This window comes from Neolamprologus brichardi, chromosome 22 (genome assembly GCF_056152115.1).
Source record: "Neolamprologus brichardi isolate AB-2024 chromosome 22, ASM5615211v1, whole genome shotgun sequence".
In the NCBI taxonomy this organism is placed as follows: domain Eukaryota; kingdom Metazoa; phylum Chordata; class Actinopteri; order Cichliformes; family Cichlidae; genus Neolamprologus; species Neolamprologus brichardi.
Window position 1 is genome coordinate 24,598,796 of NC_142124.1, and position 21,517 is coordinate 24,620,312.

The 21,517-nt window shown below is 41.2% G+C and overlaps 1 protein-coding gene across 1 annotated transcript; it reads right to left on the reverse strand.

Moving 5' to 3' along the window:
- Window positions 1-1,200: 1,200 nt before the first annotated feature.
- topaz1 (testis and ovary specific TOPAZ 1) lies at window positions 1,201-17,312 on the reverse strand. The gene is made up of 20 exons (XM_087835148.1): window positions 16,889-17,312; window positions 9,440-11,969; window positions 9,305-9,354; window positions 7,475-7,572; window positions 7,068-7,114; window positions 6,909-6,973; window positions 6,700-6,761; window positions 6,033-6,119; window positions 5,775-5,832; window positions 5,485-5,636; window positions 5,298-5,390; window positions 5,090-5,202; window positions 4,949-5,012; window positions 4,691-4,862; window positions 4,455-4,555; window positions 4,185-4,350; window positions 3,013-3,165; window positions 2,572-2,775; window positions 2,187-2,370; window positions 1,201-1,939 (listed from the first exon to the last, which is right to left on the reverse strand). The coding sequence occupies exons 1-20, from the start codon at window positions 17,181-17,183 to the stop codon at window positions 1,741-1,743; spliced, it is 4,893 nt and encodes a 1,630-aa protein (XP_087691274.1). The 5' UTR covers window positions 17,184-17,312; the 3' UTR covers window positions 1,201-1,740.
- Window positions 17,313-21,517: the final 4,205 nt, after the last annotated feature.

Genomic DNA, 21,517 nt, shown 5'->3' on the forward strand with positions numbered 1-21,517 from the left:
AGAGCAAACACCATCCCCACAGAAACAGTGGCCAAATGTATATTATACATTTGTTTTGTATAATATTAAGAGAGGAGGACAACTGCTCCCTGAGCGAAAACCTTTAGTGATCCTTTATGTGTCAGGAGTATCAGAACAGCTGAGAAACATTTTCTCTAAACACCGGTCTCTGTGGCTTTCAAACCCGCGTGTCAGCAAATGTGTTTATTTTATGGTCTGCTCATGTCAAAGTTCGCCATCTAGTGGCTGAATAGCAGAAACACCACGTAAGGGCCACAGCAGGTCTTTTACTCCGAGCACTGAAGGGAAAGTCAAGTCTGTGAGTTCTGGATAGAAGCAACTAAATTACATTAAATTATTTAGCTGTTCTGCCACAAAGTAAAAAAATCAAATAAAAATCTCACCAAATAGTATGCAACGACTTTTATTGTCAATCAGCACTTTGATATTTTTGCGACAGACATTTCAACCTATGCTGCAAAGACTGCAACAATATTAAATCCACCTTTCTGTCACGCACGATCAGACATGTCAGTCAGCCAGTGTTGTGCTTTTTAACCAAGACACCGCGTCAAATGCTTCACGCCTCAACTGATGTTCCAGTAATCAAGCTCCTCAAACATGTCGCAGTCACAGATAACTGATTACTTTCTTTCATGAGGAACCCGTCTGCTACTACAGGGACCATAAAATGAGACCCGTACAGTGAGCGATGCTGGCTGCGAAAAGAAGAGGAAAACATGCCTGAAAGAATTTAGAATAGGAAAGTTCTCTAGAACAGAAATTATAAGTAATGTTGTGTATTGTAAAGTGGCCAAAATCTGAGATTCCAGTAACGCTGCATTTACCCGCTACATCATCGCTGGAGGAGAAATGTTAAAGACTGCAGGGAAGCAACTGTGGTCAAATCCAACTGTGACATTGCACAAATACTAATATATATATATATATATATATATATATATATATATATATATATATATATATATATATATATATATATATATATATATATATATATATATATATATATATACACACACACACACACACACACACACACAGAAAGACAATGGCATAATGTAAAAGCCAAGAGTAATACTTTCTTTATGAAAATCACTTTTTAGAGAAATGTCCTTTCTCATTTGAAGGAAGAAAAAGAAGAGGCTTTTTTTTTTTTTTAAGTAGAACCTTTTTTATACATATATCTAGATACATAAAAACTTCATACAAAGAAAATGTAAATCACAGCTCCTTAACTGGCAACAATTGAGGTTTTGACATTAATATAACAACATAATACTGTCAAAGACTAAACACCATTATAAATATATACCTATTTACACTCAGATGTTATTTACAATGAAGTAAACACAATCGTGCAACAACACATGCTGGACTCTGTTCCTAAACAGTTTTTGCTTTCAAAGAGTCAATCTCACAAACAGATTGACGAATCAGCTAAAAGAACTCAGGAAACAACCTCTTAACATATTTTAAAACTACTCTGAACCAAAAAAAATAAAGATAGAAAGAAAGAAAAGAATAGTTGTTTTTGGTCTTTGTGTTTTTCTGCTCCTCAGTTCAAGTCAATTGAAACATGACCAAGAAATATGCAATCTTTCATATTCCTGATTTCATTGGTTGTTTTCCTGAGAGTCAGCGGCTGTTGAGCACAAGCAGTTTCTAAAGGAAAGAGAAGGAGTTCTGTAGACAGCAAAGAAATAAACAGCTGGTGGTTTAGTGTGTCCACACCTCATGGGCCCACAGATGATTGTGGCGGAGCCAGCGGCGGGCAGAGGGAACGTCCAGCATGAACACTTGTTCTTGTTCCGAGTTGACTGCTGTGTAATGGACTATTAGTTTGGGCTGAGGGATACAAGCTGCAGAGAGGAGGCGGCTGCCAGCAGAGAGGTACTCGCTCTCACAGCTTTGAGTCCTGGAAGAGGAGAAAGCACGAACATCACGTACCACTGTAGTCGAATCTTTACACACACTCACCATGGACAATCGTTTTTTATAATTGTGAATGCAAAGAGTTCTTTATTTCTGGGTGAAATTATCACATATCAAAGTTAATTGACATCAATCCAGCACCCCCCCCCCCCCCACCCCCACCCCCCCCAATGCCAATATTTCACTGATACCATCTGAACAGGCTCCTTATACACAAAAACACAATTTACCTTTTGAGAGTAATGGTGAGAGAAGTAGTGGGCTCTGATAGGTGGTGAATGACTGTTGCGTTGACAGTGATGAACATCTCGAAGGTGAGAGCCAGCTCCACCTCCCCCAGTCGACAGGGGACAATCAGTGTCATGAAACCAGGGGGAGCTGAGACTCCAGGGTAGTAGCCCACACTCAGAGAATCTAATGAACATGAACGCAGCGAGCACACCTCAGAGTCTAATCTAATCCAAATCTTTGACCATTTGTAAACGCTAGCTGAGACTGGTCAGACTCAACATCTGGTGCCGTAATAGAATCTGCAGCCGTTTCCTGCCTTCGACAACTCACATTTATGATGCAATGATGTAAGTCTAGCAGTAAAAACCAGAGTGTGGTACTTACGTCTGAAGACTTCCCGAGCCCGGAGCCAGAGGTTTTGCTTGCCCAGTTTCTGTAAAAGTATCCGAAGCACTGTGTGCTCAACAGCCAGGTTTTTAGAGAGCATAAAGTCCACCGTGTCTGAAGCCACAGGAAGTATCTGCCTGTCCACACACACTTGAAGGTGAGAGTTAAACAAGGGGCTGTACCTGGAGATATCCATCGAGTCTGGAAAAAAAAAAGAAAAACCTCTTTATCAACTAAATTTTTCTCACAGCTGAGCATCTATTAGCGCTAGCAAACACTGTACAAAATTAAACCAGCACTTTTTAATCAGAGTGTAGCGAGTCAGTTAAACTTGTGGGATATTGATCTGGCCAGTTTAGTAGCAAAGCTGACTAACCTGCTGTATCATTGTTTGTTTGTTTGTTTAACTTTAATTTCAGCTCTCTGTAGGTTACTCACCACTTGACTCTTTAACTCCAGGAAGATTACAGAGAAGCTCCAGCGTGTCTCTGTGAGAGGTTTTTTCAGCCAGACGTATCAGCACACGAGTCCTGCTCTCCAGATCGGCAGGCTCACACGGCCATGAGGACGAACTCAGGAACCACTTGTTTTCTGGATTAACAGATGTATAAACAAAATTTAAACAATTCAGCAAATAACTGGTTTCACAGTTCTACAACATTACCTACAAGACTATGAAAGCTAACATTTCTCAGGGCAGCGAGACGACTATCACTTTTAAGGTTCCCACATAAAGTCTGAGGACATAAAACCAAATTTGCTTTTACTGATTTACAGGGAAAAGAACTTTAAGTTTGTGAGTGTTAAGAAAAGACATTAATGGAAACCTATTATTGAGGATTGTGCAAAGTCTTGAGTCATTTTTTACACTTTCCTCGCAAGAAGCCAGACTTGTCTTTGTTACACAACTGATCCTGAGCAGCAGCTCTCAGCACTTTCTGATGGTCATTCAAATCTTTCTTTTAGACATTGGTTGCTTTTCCCCTCATCTTCAGCGCAGTCCTTGCGCCTGACCACTTTCTTGTTTGCAAAGCTACTTAACACTGACATAGAACTCATCCAAGCATAAAATGATCCATAATGGCCCATACATATCAGACAATTTCTGACATTGATTCTTCAGGCACTTTGTTTTTAGCAGCCAGTCACAAAAACAAAAACAAAAGAAATCATGTTTTCATCTAAAGAGCTCAGAAAAAGAAGAAAACTTCAGTTCTGATCCAAAAAAGCCTCTTGGATCAAATGTCTTGACAAACGTAATGAAGTCTCCTTTTTTCCAAGATCTTAAGACCATGAATGAGAAACTACACAGACATAGTTTGTTCCCATTTCTTTATGCCAAAGATGATACAGTTTAGACAGGCACGAAATAATATCTTTGGGAATCAGCTTGTTGACACAAACAGCTATTAGCTGTAAAGTTGACATATCTCAGCACCAGTTAAAAGTTGGCCCTTTAGATGACTTTGCTTTGCTAATGCAGCATAAATCACATTTTTATTCAAGCTGTGAAACTCTGCACTTATAAACCATGAAAATAAAACGCCGGTTACATTTTAAGCATGACGACATTAGCTAAATGAACATCGATCAGCTTCACGAGTCACTACCTCGGAGTGTGTTCAGAGCTCCCTCCACGCTGCCACTCAGGAGGAAGAGCTCTGCAGCCACAGTGATCAGGCAGCATCGTGACGCTCCGTCCTCGTTCCCAAACAGACCTTTCAGAGTTGAGAAGCCGACTTTTAAAACAGACAGCGTCTCGACCACCCTGCGCCCCTGCATCAGTAAACATGACACAGACAAACAATGACATCCTAAATTCGAAGATGCTGCTCAGATGTGACGAGGAGAGAGTGATGCGAGCTGAACGGCCTGATTACCTTGGCCCATTGATGCGTTTTGTGGTACCGTAACATCAGAGAGACTCCAATTCTGCCTACGAAACTCCTCACCATGCTGTCCTCACTTTCATTCTGACACACTAAAGAACATTTGAATGAATAAATAAATGAACAGCTACTTTTATTTTTCTCCAGATTGGAATCTGGAAGGTGCTAGTACACAGAACCACACCAGGGGAAGAAAACTGATGTTTATCTCTACTCAGAGCTTTTACCTGTCTCAGCAAATACAGAAAAGGGCAGTGACAGCTTGTCTTTGCCCTCAGACAGGAGCGCGACAGCAATGCGACCACTGATGCGCTCCACTTGGCTGGGGTGCTGGTTGGACTGGCAGATCCCTCTAAAAACCTCACCTATCCTCCTCCAGTCCTCTTGTTTCATACAAAGCTGACACAGGCAACAAATGTACACACATGAGCACAACACACCACCATCTTTACAGACAAAGCTGTCAAAAGATGTGACGCTCTTACCTCCATTTCCACAATGGAATGGGCTAAATTCAGGTACTCTGGAAACGGTGCACCAGGGGAAACCCTTTAAGAGTGAAAATAAGAATTATAAGAGTTATGATTAACAAATGAAAACAATTGTGAACTTTGTGGCTCACTCACTTGTTGTTGCCGGACACCAAAGGCGAGTTTGGATGAATCATTTGCTGGAAAAGAGGAGTGTTCCTTACACAGTCGAGGCAGTCCAAACTCAGCTCTAGTCCAGCGTTGGCCATCTGTAAACATACAGACAGATAGTCTAAATTCTTCCAGAGGCACATAAAACAAATGACCTAAACTCGGATCGTAATGAAAGGCAAACAACTGATACCTTGAAAGTGAGCTGCATGAGTTCAGGCACAAAGCCCATCAGACCCTTTTCTCTCACGCAGTTAAAAAGGGAGAGGAGGAACTCATGGCTGGGCTAAAAAGAAAACAAGTTCAACGTCTAATCTCATGTCAGCATCAATCAGTTGTTTCGTTTTCTCCGTGGTTAATGTCATGACTGCTACACTGACCAATATGTTGTGAGCCAGGCCAACACTGAGGACGGAGAAGACCTCGGACAACATGCCAGCTTTCAGCAGAGCCCAGAGGAGGGAGAAAAATATCGGCAAAGAGAAATACACTCCTAGTGGGTTTTTCTGGTAATATCCTGTAAACACAGCTCCTGAGGAGAACAGGAGTAGAGCAGGAGAGGAGAAAGGAGACCGATGACGCAGCAAAGATGGGCAATCAGTTTAGCATGCAGCGTGCACAAAGGCTGTGGGAGAAAAAGAGAAGTGGGAAGGAAAGGAAGGAAACTCACCTGCTTTCTGAAGGCACATTGGATTTTTGATGAATCTTGTCACGCTTTCAATACAAAACTAGCAAATGAAAAAGAAAGTGTGCAATTACAGCGATGTCACAACAGAGGGTGATGTTGGCCCTGCAATCTCCAACAATTCAATTTGATTTTTTAAATTCAAGATTAAAAACATAAAATTTACACAATACATAAACAATTTACTGTCTTTGGTGAAATCAAGAAAAAATAAATGAATAAAGTAAAAACCACAGAGTGTACCTTTTCATCCCCCTCCATAGGCAGATGTTGGAAGCGACACATTTTGAACCCACAGGTCAGTGATTCACTGAAGTACAGCCTGCAGTACTGAGAGTTTAGACGGCATCACACAGTCAAGTTATAGCAAAGCAATTCACCCACAGTGCAAAACATATTTATTGTACAGATAAACAAACTGTACATCTACAGTAACCACGGCGACATTAGTTTAATTCTTTTGGGAAACCTCAAGCTGAAACCGAATGATTGTTAGAGCAGACTGTGAAACTGAGGCCATTTCCGTTCATGGTTTAGAAAATGGAAATCGTGCTGTATTCAGCAAGGATTCATTCGTTTTAGAGACCACAAACTCATCAGTGAGTTGTTTACTGAGGTCAGAGATTTAAAGGTATTTGAGATTCATTTTCAAATGGCCACATCCATCTTTATATACAGACTATGGAAAGGACCCTTATATCTCCAGATATATATGACAGTAATTTCTTTATAGGTTTAAAATTAGTTGTCCCACTGGAACGTCTAAAACCAGTTCTGACTTTTCCAGATTTATTTCAGTTATATTCTATTAAATAACTGGAAAGTCCAATCTATGCTAACGCCACTGAACATGTATTTAAACTGAGCATTTTTTCAGTAGCAACATGGTAGTATACAAAGGAACACTTACAGAACTTGATTTCAGGCGCCTAAAATCCATCATGTTTGCTGAGTTTGTGATCCACGCCCCTGCTTGGAGACCAGAAGAGCCAAAGAATAAAGTAACGCTGAGCACTCACACTGGCAATTAAGTTATAAAATGAGGAGTTATTAGTGAGAACAAGATAAACGTAACAGCAATTAAAGTTCATTGTCTGAGCCCTTTTCATTTTCCCTCACCGGTTCCCATGGACATGAGTGGGGGGATGTTTTGAAAGGAGTTCACCGTCTTGATGGGCTGGCTCCTGTTACAGAACATAAACAATATGATGATCGCGAGACTGAAAGATTAATGTGACAAATCAAAGATCAGGTCATGTGCACTAAGCAAACTGGTACCTTTCTGGGCCACTATTTACATGATTGTTGTTGGTATCAGATTGAACCTATTGGAGAAAAAAACAACAACAACACATGACAGATACACTATTGTGCATTTATTATACTTTAGAAGCAGGATAACGTATGAAACACCCATTCCTTTGAAAATAAAATTATTTAAATTCAGTATTTGATGTGTCAGATCTTTAAACATTGTCGCTGTAATACATCAGACTCAATGCTTTCTAAAATGCACAGAGAGCATTTATGCAGGAGAAGCCCCGTTAAAAGCCCTGCCATGTTTTTCTACAAAACCTCAGGGAAGTTAAAACCACTGACGTGCACGCTGCTCCTTTATCTATCTATCTATCTATCTATCTATCTATCTATATATATCTGATTGTGCAGAGGACCCATTACTTTACCACATGTTTGCTTTGCGTGGAGGTAGGGCATGTGTCGCTCTGTGTTCCAGTATGGGTGCTGCTAGAATGAGGTCTCCATGGCCTGCTGTTACTCTCCTCTATAGGATTTGAAGAAGAAAAAAAAACAATCACAAGTTAATCTCTGGACTACTGAAGTCTGTTCCAATCATAGAGGGGAATTGTTTTTAAACCATCCATATGTCAAAGTTTTGGGTCATTTGAAAATTTCATCTCCATTCTCCATTATAATGGCCATTATCAAAGTTAGCTGAGTTAGGCATCTTAAAATTCCCACTTACTAACTAAAACGTCTGAGAAAATAACTTGAAATTTTGAACAAACGTCTGTACTGGACAAAATATAATCACATTTACCACATTTCATTTCTCACAAAAGAACCACAAGCTTTGAAACTCATGTAAGCAAATCAACTTACTGCACAATATTAACCACAAAAAAAAGAAAATCAATGCTTTTAAGCTTAATGGCGATAAACAACTTAGACATGTTGGTATTTTCATGTGGGACATCATAAGCAGTCAGTTAAATATAAAATGCTAAAAAAAATAATTTCCTTTTAAAAGCAGTGAGTTTCTCATTTAGGAGCTGTTGGGATTTTCAGTAAGCTCCGTAAAACCAGTTTACATCTCTCTCTAATCTTTGAATTAAAAACAGTTTGAGATATTAGGAGCAATGCAAGAACTAAGTAACTTAGTAATGTACTGCTGCAGAGGTGCCAAAGTGAATTTTAGCCACATAAAAGAATCAACCAGGACATTTTTATTGCTTTAACTGCAGTCGGACTGCTCTTTCCAGCAAGTAAGTGAATCCATAAAACTCCAGACTCCAGCTGTTTATCTATATCTCTAAAAAACAAAAAAACCAAGCAGCTTTCTCCATTTCTTTCACAGCAACTAGGGCTGTGTGATATGACCAAAATCTCATATCCCGATATAAGACATTTATCATCCCAACAATGATAAATATCACAAAAAGTTTACATTTTCTGTGAATTTCAGGCAACTTGACTTGCGTGAAGTGGCTTCAGCTGGGCACCGATGCATTAAACTACATTTTAAGACACAAGTTGAAACAGCCATAGTTTTATTTGTGAGCATTTATTACACGGCGCGCTGCAGGTTTATTTTTTAGCACCTGACGGCTCTTTTTAGCTTCTTGTCCGTAAACACTCTGCATACTATTTCACGTGATTCAGTTTATTTTGAAAAATCTTAACAGGATCTTCAGCTTTATTGTGAAAGGTTTATTTGGAAAATAAGCGGCCGGCGGAGCCACGCGATAGTTTTACTGTCATTGTTGCTAATGACAACACATAAAAGCTTGTCCGTCTGTAGTGTGGTTATATTAAATATAAGAGAAGGAGAAAACTTAAAGAAATGAATTCTACAGTGACCATCAAAACCATGAAAAAAATAACGTAAACAATTTATTTTGTAACACCACGAAACAAATGATAGCGTAAAAGGAAACAATAGATGTTTTCATATGGTCATCCGATATATATCGTTATATATCGATATATATCAGCCTTAACAGCAACCCTGTTAATTTAGATCATAACAGGTAAAAATCACAGACTCTGGCTGTCAGGCGAGCACTGCGTCCCATCCATGTGGCAGAACTTTAAGTTGAGTCACAAACACTGACATGCCTTTACTTTACCGAGCGTTCTACTGTTTTTACTTATTTTCCTTTTTTAAAAATGTTTAGCTTCTTTTGTCTTATTTTCACTTTATACATATCAAAGGAAACAATAAAATATAGAAGACACTGTGATCATGGCTCAGTTTCTCTGCGCACTGATCGTACCTGTGTTATCGGGACTGTCACAAGGCAAACCCACAGTAACCGGAGCCAATCTAGAACAAAAATAACTTTTATTTATAAAGCATTCAACAATTCATCTGTCACTTGCAGGACTTAATGTTAAATATAAGACCTTACCTCTCTTGCAGCTCCTGTGATGCTCCATCTCTTCTTAGAGTATTCACCACAGCAGCAGGTTTGGTTCCCGGAGCCTCGGCAGCTCGGGTAGGACCCAGCTTCAGCAAACTTTGATCAGGCAGGTTGTGAAACAGTTCTGGGTCGTCCTGGATCACGTCAACAAGCAGGATGTCCTGTTCGTAGGCTGTTAACTCGTCCAAAATGCCAGGCTGAGAATCACCAGCTGCTTCTCCTTGGGTTTTATCGTCTTCCCTGTTTGCTATTTTAAACGGGCTTGATCCCTCTTCTGTGTCCGAGTGTGATTCTCCATCACTCAAGGCCGCACCGTTCTCTTCGTCGCTGCAGGAAGAAGAGCAGGGCTCTGTCAGAACACCTGAGCTAAGGCTCGGCTTTATTTTACGATGTAAGGAAACTTGTTCTGAAATTCGGTTACCCTGCTCCACATCATCCTCGTCATCACTTTCTTCTTCACTGCTGGGAGAAGACTGAGATTCCCTTGGTGTCTCAGGAGTTGTAAAGTCTGACAAGTCTCTTTCCAACTCTTCAATATGGTGCTCAAGACAATCCTTGCAATTATCATTTTGTGGCAAGTTGCTCACATCTTTGTTCATTTCTTCCTCTTCTTCTTCTTCCATGTTTTCCTCATCTGTATTGCTTGAGCTGCAGCACGAGAAGCTTCTCTGGCACAACTGCCGTTGTGGTGAATGGACAGGGGAGAGCAAAGGTGGAAGCATGAATTCATTCGAGTCTGACTCTACACAGTGTTCCTGGGAGATGCTGCACAATAGTGAACCCACTGAAGCATTGCCCCTAAACGGACTTGCACAATAATATGGGTCCAGTCTGGGGGGGCTCCTGCATGGGAACGGTTCCTTGTCATTTTCATGTTCATCTTGAGGAAGGACAGAGGATTCACATGAATGAAAGGAGTCAGGGGTGTGCAGAGGAACATTGGGAGAGGAAGAAGCTGTTTGGGCTTCTTCACAGGAGGACAATATTTTGTCAGCAACATTGACTCTCTTGGGAATAAGCGATGAAGGTGGGAGAGAAGATGTTGTGGCTGAGAGGCTGCTCATGCTGCCCTGTGTGAATGGAGATGACATAAGAGACAGAGTGGTGGCAGTGTCCCAGTCACTCAGGCTGAGGACTGAGGGGGAAGGGGTCGATATAGAGGTGACAGTTTCTGGTCCATTAACTAGCAAAGCCGAGGCTGAGACTCCATCAGTGCCACGCTCCCTTCCGCACTGAGCTGGAGGGGGGAATGATGCCGTATCTGAATTAAGCCTGGTTTCTGACTCTTCAGGCTGGTTAAACAGCAGTGAGGTCTCCATGTCTTTTCTATGCCTTTTCGCATTTCCCTGAGCAAAAGCGCTTTCCCCATCCTCTTCCCATTTCTCTGTAGGCGCCTTCGGGGGAATGTCCTTGAACAGGTTACCGGATGAACCTGGCATACTTTGATTAGCTGTTGCAGAGTCAATCCCATCCTTTGCTGATGGATCAATAGTCCCTGCTGTGGCAGAAGCATTTGCTGTGCAAGTCTTTGAGAAAGGCCAGGCCATGTAAGTGCGTGCACATGAAAAATGTATTTTTCTCAAATACGCCCTTACTCGCTGGCAAGTGTACGACTCTGGTGCATCTGTATCCTCGTCACTAACATGATCGATGAGATCTGACAACACGTGTGATCCATCAGCATTTGTGGGATCGCCTTTCTGACCACCTGAAGCGCTACACTTATCTGTGGGCGCGAAGTCCAAAGTGCTGCTGCACTCAATGCTATCCCCTACCTTTCCTTTTTCTCTACAAGTCTCTGGGCTTACTGGATCAGATCCTGGACCATGGTCCACTTCAGCATCTCTGTCACGCATGCCACCTCTGCAGTTGCCTGTCTTTGTATGCTCATCTAGTAAAAAAGAAGCAGAACAAGTTGCAGAGTCTTCGCCTGTCTGACTCCGGTGGAAAGGACTCACGGCATGATGGGATAATGGCTGTGAATGCATGCCCTCATCCAGGTGGTTCTGGCGGATCAGACTTTGAGACTGACAGACGGTCTTCTCATCCTGAGCACTTGGACAACACTTGCTACTTTTAAACAGAGCCTTTTTCTCAGTTTCTGATTCATTATGCCTTAAACAAGTAGGCCAAAACCGTAATGAAGCTCTCATCTCCTGCTGGAAGCAACGCACAACCTTGTTCTCGAGAGCATCCGGTAACACATACCCACAATCGTGACCGCAAGCTTCACATTTTTTGGCAACGTCACAAAGGATCACTTTGGGATACTGGTTTATCCACACGATAATCTTCTTAGAGCTCTGAGTGATTGTGTTTTCTTTTTCGATTTCTGACTGAGCAGCAGGTGGCTCTGACGCTGGGCTAGCTCTTTTTAGCTTACCCGGCGCCTTGAGCTGAGGGGAAGTGTATTTACATTCCCCACAGAGACCACAGTGGGAGGCTCCGACGGCTCTTCTTAGTAACACTTCTGAACCAGCAAGACCGGAGAGGTTTGGCTCTTTATGTCTATCAACATCTGCATGTGGAAACAAAACACTGTCAGAGAGTGCAAAACAAAATAACAATGGTTTACCTAAGCATCAGAAAGAAACATCACCGTGGCTTTCTTTCCTTTTTTCTTTTTTCTTTTTAATAACTGCTTTTCAAACAGCATCGATTCCAATCAATATCGGCACCATTTGGGATCATCTCATTCACCATCTTGGACAAAGGCTTAGAGCAGTGACTGATTTCATTAGAGGCAGGAAAGTCAAACAGACCAGTTAATCACAGAGGCATCAAACGAAAAAAACCTGAACAGAAATCAAGCAAATCAATCAAAATTTTAAAACTGTGTATATACTGTATATTCTGTGTATTTATTATCTCACTCTTATTGCCTGTTTATGCCCTGTCCTTACCCTCAACGTCATGCTGCTCTGGTGTATCTTAATTGCCCCTTGGGGATAAATAAAGTCTTTCTGATTCGGATTTTGAAAAGCCAAACCAGGACATATATGAACCAATCGTGTTGCTGCACTGAGGAACGTGGATGACGTCCTCACATATATCGCGGTGGATATATTTACTCATGGATCAATTAAATCAACAGTGTCTATTCAAATGAACTAGAATGGCATTTGCTCGGTGTTCTGTCAGGATGAGCAGGGGCTTTTTTTGTCCCGCATATAATTTTAAATTCTGATGACAACTCAAAGTTAAGGTGCTCTCTTTGTTCATTTAGGTATAGGCTTCAAAATCAGCTGAGATGGCTTCTGAGTCGCGGAGACTTGCTTCTTGAAGAACTTTGTTAGGATTTGTCCTTAACGTCTCACCCTTGAGAAAATAAATAAAATAAAAATCGATTTTCATATCAGTTTAATTTACCGAAGCTACCCAGACACAACCTTTTTTTTGAAGGCCAACCCATAAGTGATTATAATTGTGACTGGTACAACAAAAAGGCAGAGAGGTTTTGAATTATGTCAGAAAATAAGCTCCATAGGAAATAAATGTTAAGACACGTTCACTTTTGTTCAAGAATCCTCTGAAAATGAAGACACTAAATTATAACACTTTTGTTAGGCCATAAATGAACTACAGTTTCACCACAGAGGTTCTGTGTTCAGTGTAATGACACTGTACACATAATTTACTAGAAAACACCTTCTCTTGGACATTGGACAGCATTAAAAAAATGTAAATAAATAAATAAATAAAAAAGATTCACAATTGGGGCACTATTTACTGATGTATTTTATATTGCAGGAAAAAAATGTCTAGAGCTTGTGTTAACCAGAGATCTTATTTCAGACATCTAAACAAAATATTACTCAAAAGATATTGACTTTAGGGAATTTGAAATACAAAAATGTAAATGTGTGTTAAGGTTTAGAGAAAGAAAAAAAAGCTCTTACTTTATAACTGGTTATGATTTAGTAACAACGACCGACTGAGCCTGGAAAACATACATTTGGTTAACGTTCCCACTTCTAATAAAGAACTGTAAAGAGTAGGTTCACTAAGCTCTTGAGTGATTGATTGAGTGGCAGCTATGTGGAACAGCTTCCCAGGCTGTGAATGAGACAATCCCCAAATTACCCAACTGAGGTTTTGTCGATATGTGAAGCACTAACCATGTGATATTAAACTGTCTGCCATTTGGACGTTTGACTATCACGACCAAGTGAATAAGGCCTCAGTCACACAGGCCCGCAACCATCAGTAATGAGGGAAAATTGAGTACTCCAGCCAGTTTTGACTGGATGCTAGAGGTTAATGGCATTCACTAAAGGATTGCTGACAGACCGGTGCGAGACCCCCTTGCAACCACCTGCTACTAGGGAAAAAGGTGTATTCCCCAAACATTTGGATGAAACATACTTTTGACTGCTTTGGTCACTGGCATATTACCGGGATTTTGGTTTAAATGATAGTGAATGACTTACATAGGCTGAGCTCTGAGTCACAACTTTTACTTTCAAGACCATCTTCAGGTTTTACTTCAGCTGGGAGAGCAGTATTTGCAGACAAACATGAAAAACTACAGGCAAGTGCACCATCTTTTTGAGCAACGTCCAAGAACATAAGAACCACTCCCAAAAAGTGTGGGAATAGGCATGTTTCCCTAGCAACCGGTGGTACTATCACGTCCAATATGGGGACAAATCTGTAACAACATTGTTTTTATACACTTTATAAAATAAATAGATTATATTAAAAAACCTTAATAGTAGGGGTGCAACGATACTCGTATCGATATCGAACCGTTCGATACAGTGCTTTCGGTTCGGTACGCATATGTATCGAACGATACAACATTTTTAATTTATTTTATCAACTTTCCTTCTGACGATGCTGTCTGTGTTGAGCGCTCAGTGGATCTGCGCTCGACAGTGCAGCCTAGGCGGAGTAGTCGAACACAGATTCACTGAGCGCAGGGCAAGCTAGCGAGACAGAAGCTAGGCTAGTTGCAACATGGCAAATTGAACCTCCCCCACCCTCATTCAGATCTGGCGTTTGGAACTATTTTGGTTTTCATGTGATGTATGACCCTGAAGGTAAGCGCGTCATGGACTAAAGTAAAACAGTATGTTGGATGTGCCAGCAATGCTCAATTGGTGGGAACTAGTGTGTTAGCGCAGTTAGCTCGTTAATGTGTTGACGTCTTCCAGCCCCACTCATGAGGCGATCTGCGGTAGTTCGTTAACGGAGATTTGCCGTGTTGTGACGTTAATGTCATTTCAGATTAACGCTGACAGCACTAGTGGGAACACAACCAATATGACTGCACATTTACTCCGACATCATCCTAGTGCAAAGACAAGTGGAAGCAGACAAAAACAAGCAGGCATGCTACAAACTTTACCCGAGTCATTTAGACAGCCGTTAGCACATGATTCTCCTTATGGGGACCTGATATGTTTAATATGCTGCTGAGAATATAGCCCAGAAGAAGCGTATAGTATAGCTTTTATTTTGGAAAGAGACATTTCTCCTTAATAAACTCTCTTTTCCAAAGATGAGTGATTCCTCAATCAGATACAGGGCTCGCAAAATCGCCCGACGTCCTGGGGCTTTTTTCCAGTCGGGCTACCAAAATCTATCTCTGCCCTGCCCGTCGGCCTATCGTAGGAAGGAAAACTATATGTCAATGCTTTTGCATTCTTTCGGAAATGTAGCTGGGTAATTATGTCATTGGCATCGGCCACTGTCAATATGTGACATACTGAAATCGCGTTTGAATTTGCGCTTGTTTTTTGCTTTCACTTTGCAATCGCGTGAACTGTGTATAGAGAGCGACAGTACTGATTGGTGAGTGATGATAATTTGCGCACCAATTCCTCTGACATCGTCTTATCAATGTTAGCTTACTATGCAAACATGACAAGTGAAATCTCCCGCAGCTTAAACATGTGAGAGGTTGATCGCGCAGAGAATCGCTGAGCGTTATGTAAGTGCGTGTGTAAAAGCAGCAGGATATATGTTTTAGTTCTGCTGAGCCAAATAAGACAGGTCAGGGTGAAGAAGTGACAGCCAAAGAAAAGCTTACCACAAAACGGAAAGGTTATGACAAATCAGACTATAAGGAAAAAAGAAAGTGCAGCTTTATGGTTTCATGGACAAAAGAATTTCTGTGGCTGCAATATGACGAGCTAAATAACCAGGGCTGCACATAAGTGGTCCGCAGGTGCGCATTCGCTGTCAAAATAAAAACCCGCACAAGATAAGAAGTTGCAACGCGTGTTTGCGTACATAAGATTTTCAGGAGGAGGACAGACATTTGTTTAGAACTCTTAAAGATGTCGAAGAAGCTCCTTTAAGCAATTACTGTGATGTTCCTCCACCAAAGAAATGTCAGAAGGAGTCCGAACCACAAAAGAAGCACGTATTCTCGGAAAAGTGGTTGCAGGAGGTGAGCTGGCTTCAAACAAATGATGAACGCACAGAGATGTGGTGCAGAATGTGCCGTGAAAATTTAATAAATGACAAATTAATAAAAAGGCATGAACATTTTTTTTGTATCGAAAAAATATCGAACCGTGACACCAAAGTATCGAACCGAACCGAACCGTGAATTTTGTGTATCGTTGCACCCCTACTTAATAGGGATATACAGCCGGGGATTTATTTAGTCAATCTAGCTCATGTTCAGCAAATAAGACGAGTGCCAACTATATGAACAGGAAATGTATCTGCTATTAGCAGGCTGCTAGTTAGTGTATAATTAAACTCCATCAGCTCCAATCCGGGCAAGCAATAGCTAAGAAGATCCTTCATGTCAGGTTCAACCATGAACTGCATGGCAACTCCACTAAAACTGGATCGTGTTCAGTAGGACTTTACCACATTGTTAGCTTAGCATCTGCCACAATTTGGCACAAATTAGCAAAGAGTTAGCTAAAAGCATATCACAAAACGCCCAATTGTAAAATCGATTTAAAGGCAGTTCAATTTAACCAACCTTAAAACCTTTAACCTTAAAAACTCTAACTTATAATCCAGCTAAAGTGCACCTTACTTGGGATTCCCTTCGCACTTGTCCCGATTTTGCAGAAGCAGCAGCGGGCTGAGGATCACACCCAGCGGACGTGGCCTTCACTGAACTCCGTCCCTCTCTAACACCGACCCTCACGCTTTTAGTCCGGCGTGCCACACCACTTTTACCATTAACGTCGCACTGTCTAAAATGACATCTACCCCACGTTAAATCGGTCTGTCTCCTCCTCCTGGCCAGAGTCGCCTGGCTTGTCAGCTTCATTTGATATTTGGATCTTTCACTCCTTGGATTCGTCCTACCGTGGAGCCGTTTAAAAACACACCAAATAAACCGCGGTCTGAGGCACATGTTTCTGACCCCCCTGCTCTGTTGATACTTGCCTCTAGTGTTCGGCCCGTCTTGTTTATCAGCGCTCTGTGACTCAGAGTCTATTTTCCTCTTTGTTTTCTGCGTACCTGAGCCATTCTCCTCCGGCTCCTCCTCGTCATGAGTGCTGGGCGCCTGTGTCTTCTTTTCGGAACCCATTGTGTGCGTTAAGTTTTGGTCGGGTTCATTGCTGCCCGTAGGTGACACCATATCTTTCTGTGACATTAGCTGCACGGAATCAGAGTTTTTCTCTTGTTTTTTGCTTTCAGCCGAAATTCTATTCGGTAACTTTGGGACTCGTCTCCGCCGCGGGGTCAGCTTTAACCCAACAACGTCTTTTAGCGCAACTCTGTTGAGTTTCACCCTGCTAGAAGATGGAAACATGCTAACAGTTAAAACTGTGCCTTCCAAAACCTATTAAATAATTACCAGGCTGCTATAAAAGTATTTTTCAGAGTAACGCTGGAACTTGTTCTTCTTAAACCATCATTACGTTACTATTCGGGGCCCTCGCACTCGTGTTGCTGCCGCTCACTGTTAATTTGAGATTGACATGGGGAGCTAAGGTGTGCCCGAATTACTGCGCATGCGCAGAGCATTTTGCGTTTCTTAGCCGTCCTACGCACATTGCCTATACAAATTACTTCTATAACTATACTAACTTTTAACCAGAGGTGGCCCAACTATAGATGTTCTGTACTCAATTAGAAGTGCACATACTTGTATTAAAATACTCTTGTAATACTCTTGTTAATGATTTAACCTATTCACTCAAGTAATAGCAACAAAGTACAGGCTCTGGAATGTACTCAAAGGAAAAGTAACAATTGAGGACGCTTCTACCAGGAATTTTGGTCTAAAGCCAACAGAATCTCGTACTATGCTAATGTAATAAAATCAATATTAATTGCTGTGAACACAAACTTATTTCAAAGAGAATTTTAATTCTAATGATTGTGCATTAGTTCTCCAGGCTTTGGTCTTTCAAAGTCTTCTCTGGACATTGGCTGCTTTTTCACTAATTTTCATTCTTGGCCCTGTATTGGACTATTTTCAGTGTGCTAAATGACTAAAACTTGACCCATGAATCATTGAAGAGTTAAGAAAAATGGTACCAAAAAGCCTGCCAAAAACTCTCCACAGCAGACGAACAGCAGCTGAAAGTCATGTACTTAAGAAACAGGGAAAAAAAACACCCAGCAATGACCTGGCACAGGACCTGAGACATGCATCTGGCCCTTCAGATGATCCATCTACTGTTCACTAAAGCCTCGTCAGAAATGTTGTAAGTGAAAGGTTGGCTGTAAAGAAGCCGTTCCTAAGGAAGGGAACCGGGAAGAAAAGGCTTATGTATGCCAAATTACAAAAGAAGTGGACTGAACAACATTTCTGATCACGTAATGAACCCAAAATCCTTTGGTTCACATCACTGTATGTACAGACTAATGTATAGGTTGCTGTTCAGGTTATACCCTGCTTTTCACCCTATCCCTAGCACATCTGCAACCCTGAATGGAATGGATGGTCATCAGTAAGTACATAGGAGGACAGAAGAGAAACACAGCAGTGAGTTTCTACAGTCATCAGTAAAAGATGGTGGAGACTTTGTCTTGGTTTGGGGTTACATGAGCTAGTTGCAATGAGGATCTTGTTGAAATTATAATATCTGTGTTTATAATTTCAATCACTGATGAAATTCTAAGCAGAGAAAAGTACCATCAGACATTGAACTCTGTGCAATACCTTCTGCAATGTATGGTTTGGCAGCAGATTTATTTTTCAGTATGACAGTGATCCCAAACAGACTGTCAATGAAGCACACCTGGATAGAAAAACACACAATGGAGCACTATAAGTCATGGACTGGCCTCCCCAGAGCCCGGATCTCAGCATTAGTGTGGGATCATCTTGATCATCTTAATAGAGAATGGAAGAAAAGGCAGCCAACATCCAAAGAGCTTTGATTGTCTAAGAAGCCTTGAACTATTCCTTGACTCTTTAAATAAATTATGAGCAAGCTTGCCTAAGAGAGTTCAGGTAGTGTTGAAGGTGGTCATACCAAATATTGACTTTCAAGCTTGTTAGATTTGTACAATCTCCGATTTTGCCTTGTATACTGTATTTCCTTTTATATTTGCACATATCAATAAATCACCTCACATATTTCCACATTTCCAAGAAATATATAAAGAAATAAATGGTGGCTTGAGACTTTTGCACAGTACTGTAAATAATAAATCAACATTTAAATTAGCCTGCATTTTGCCGGTTGTCTGATATGCACCACTGCCTGAATGAGTGATGAAATACATGTCACTGGAGTAGAGTTCAGTAGCAGTGCAGTGTTAGAACAGTCATAAACCTTGAGATTCTCCTGCATAACCGTTCCCATTTTCATTTTTAAGGGTTGTTTAATTTTCTTAAGGATATTACTGACTGGAGTGAGATAGTCCAAGGATCACATTCCAGCCCTCAGGCCATATTTAGCCAATGTATGATATAGCTGCACATTCCCATGTGAGTGTAATAAGTACATTAATGGGATGAAATAGAAAACTGTTTTTATCCAAGGTCTAAAACTAACACATGAACTAGAGTGGTGCAGCAAATACTGTGTGTAGATGTGCGGGTGAACCGAAACTGTAATTGTTTGATATTAGTGTGTGGTGGAGGTGTGGTCCCGGGCTCGGCTGCAGGGGAGGAGTGGTGCAGTGAGCTCAACGGGGCGGTGCTGGGGAGGCAGGTGAGAACACAGCTGGTGGCGTTTGGACTGATGACAGTCTTCTTTCCGTTTTTTTAGTGAGGCGGGAGAGGTGTGCTTAAAAAAAGTGGAGACCGGCACTGCATCAAACTGTGTGTATGTGGAGTGCATTCTACGTAGTTCTTTTCTGAATTGACTGAAAATGCCCAATTATGGCTATAGCATCCTGAAAGCGGGGCTTAGTTTTACAGGTGTTTTATATACTTCTTTCCATCAACCACACTTGTGCCTAGCTATTCATGCAGATGTCTGAAAAAGGTATGCTATGTATTTTGTGCATAGTTTTCAAGTAGATCACGCATCTCTTGAAACGGGGAAACGAGATGAATGCAGCATAATGATGGATGCAGATTAATAAGAAGGAGGTAAAACTGATGTGCCATATATTCATCACATTTTATAATGTTAAGTTTCACATGTGTTGGGGCTTATGTGATTCAGTCAGTTTGCACTAAAGTTCAAGAGCGCTGGCACCACAGTAAGCCCTTTCCTTGGGCTTATCACACAAAACCATAAATGTCCAGATGTCCAGTCATAAATTAAGTTTATTTACATCACTGAAACTTTCAGATTGTGAGGCAGGGTACAACCTGGACAGGTCAAAAAGTCAAATATAAAGGCCCCAAAATAGAGCCCTGTGGGATCCCATTACTGTTTGATTCCTATTTAATATGGATAGAACTAGTGAGGAATATTGGCAACTCTGACATTTTGCTTACAAATTATATTTGGGACAACAACAAAAAAACTGACAAATGTTCTCAGAAATATTTTGACGACTTTATTTAATGACCCTACTAAAACTACAGATAATTTATAGTCTCATTTTTTCCATTTTTTTTGGAAGATTTACTCACTACTTTAAAACAATGGCACTTCAACTGGGTTTTTTTGTTGTATTTTTTCAGGTATTATAGTGTGTAATTTACAACACAGGCAATTTTACTTTCAGTCAAGTGAGAAGTAGTTTTTACAAAAAACAAACAAGTAACAACATGAACGAATGTAAGAGACTACAACAACAACAAAACTAGAACATTAGCTGACAAATACACGCACAATGAGATGTGAGGGGTGATGGTGAGACCCTGGTGTTGGGAAGTAGCCGGTCCCTGGACTGTGGCGGCCTGATTCACAACACCAGCTGTCCCGCCCCACCGTGTCCGTGACAGCAGATGGCGCTCTGATGGGTAAAGTTTTTTTTTCCAGTGGGAAGCTGAGAGGCAGTTCCACCTCATTGCATCCTCCCTGGGTGCACAGAGTCAGCTATGCCTCTTCTTCTCTCTCCTAATCTTCGCTACATCTGTGGCAGCTGTGAAAAAAGAAAAAAAAGAAAGAAGACGATGCAAATTAGAATCCGAGGAAACCATCTGAGGCGAGCAGAGAGAGAGACGCCGAGACACGAGGGAACTTTCTCTGGGTTCCTCTTGTTGGGTTATCGTAAATCCAGACGTGAGCGAGATTCTGGGAGTCTCTGCCCCACCTCTCTACACCTGCCAGACATTAGACCACACACAACCCCCGCTTTAGCTCTCCACAGCTCCGAAAACATCCTCTATGCAAATTTTATAATCACGCCACAGCGATGAAGTGCGTGTGTGTACGTACAGTGAAGAGGGGATATAAGCTTTTACTTAGCATATGAAATGAGTTGGGATTAGAGTGAGATAAAGAGCAGAGTGAAGAGCGGAGCGAGTATTACGAGCGGAGGGAGTGTTACGAGAGAGGTCACTCATAATTTTGCTTCTATGAAGCACTTTAAATCTTCCTGACTGCTCTCACAGGCTTTGGAACAGCACGCTGGGCTCGACTCAGTGATAAAGAACACCAGTGGTTTTATCCGTTATTGTGCACTTCAAATTAAAATGGTGGTGAACATCAGCATGATAAAAGAACATTAATGAGAGAGGAGGAATCACCTATCCACCCAGTGATCCCAAACCAGCGAGTCTGATTC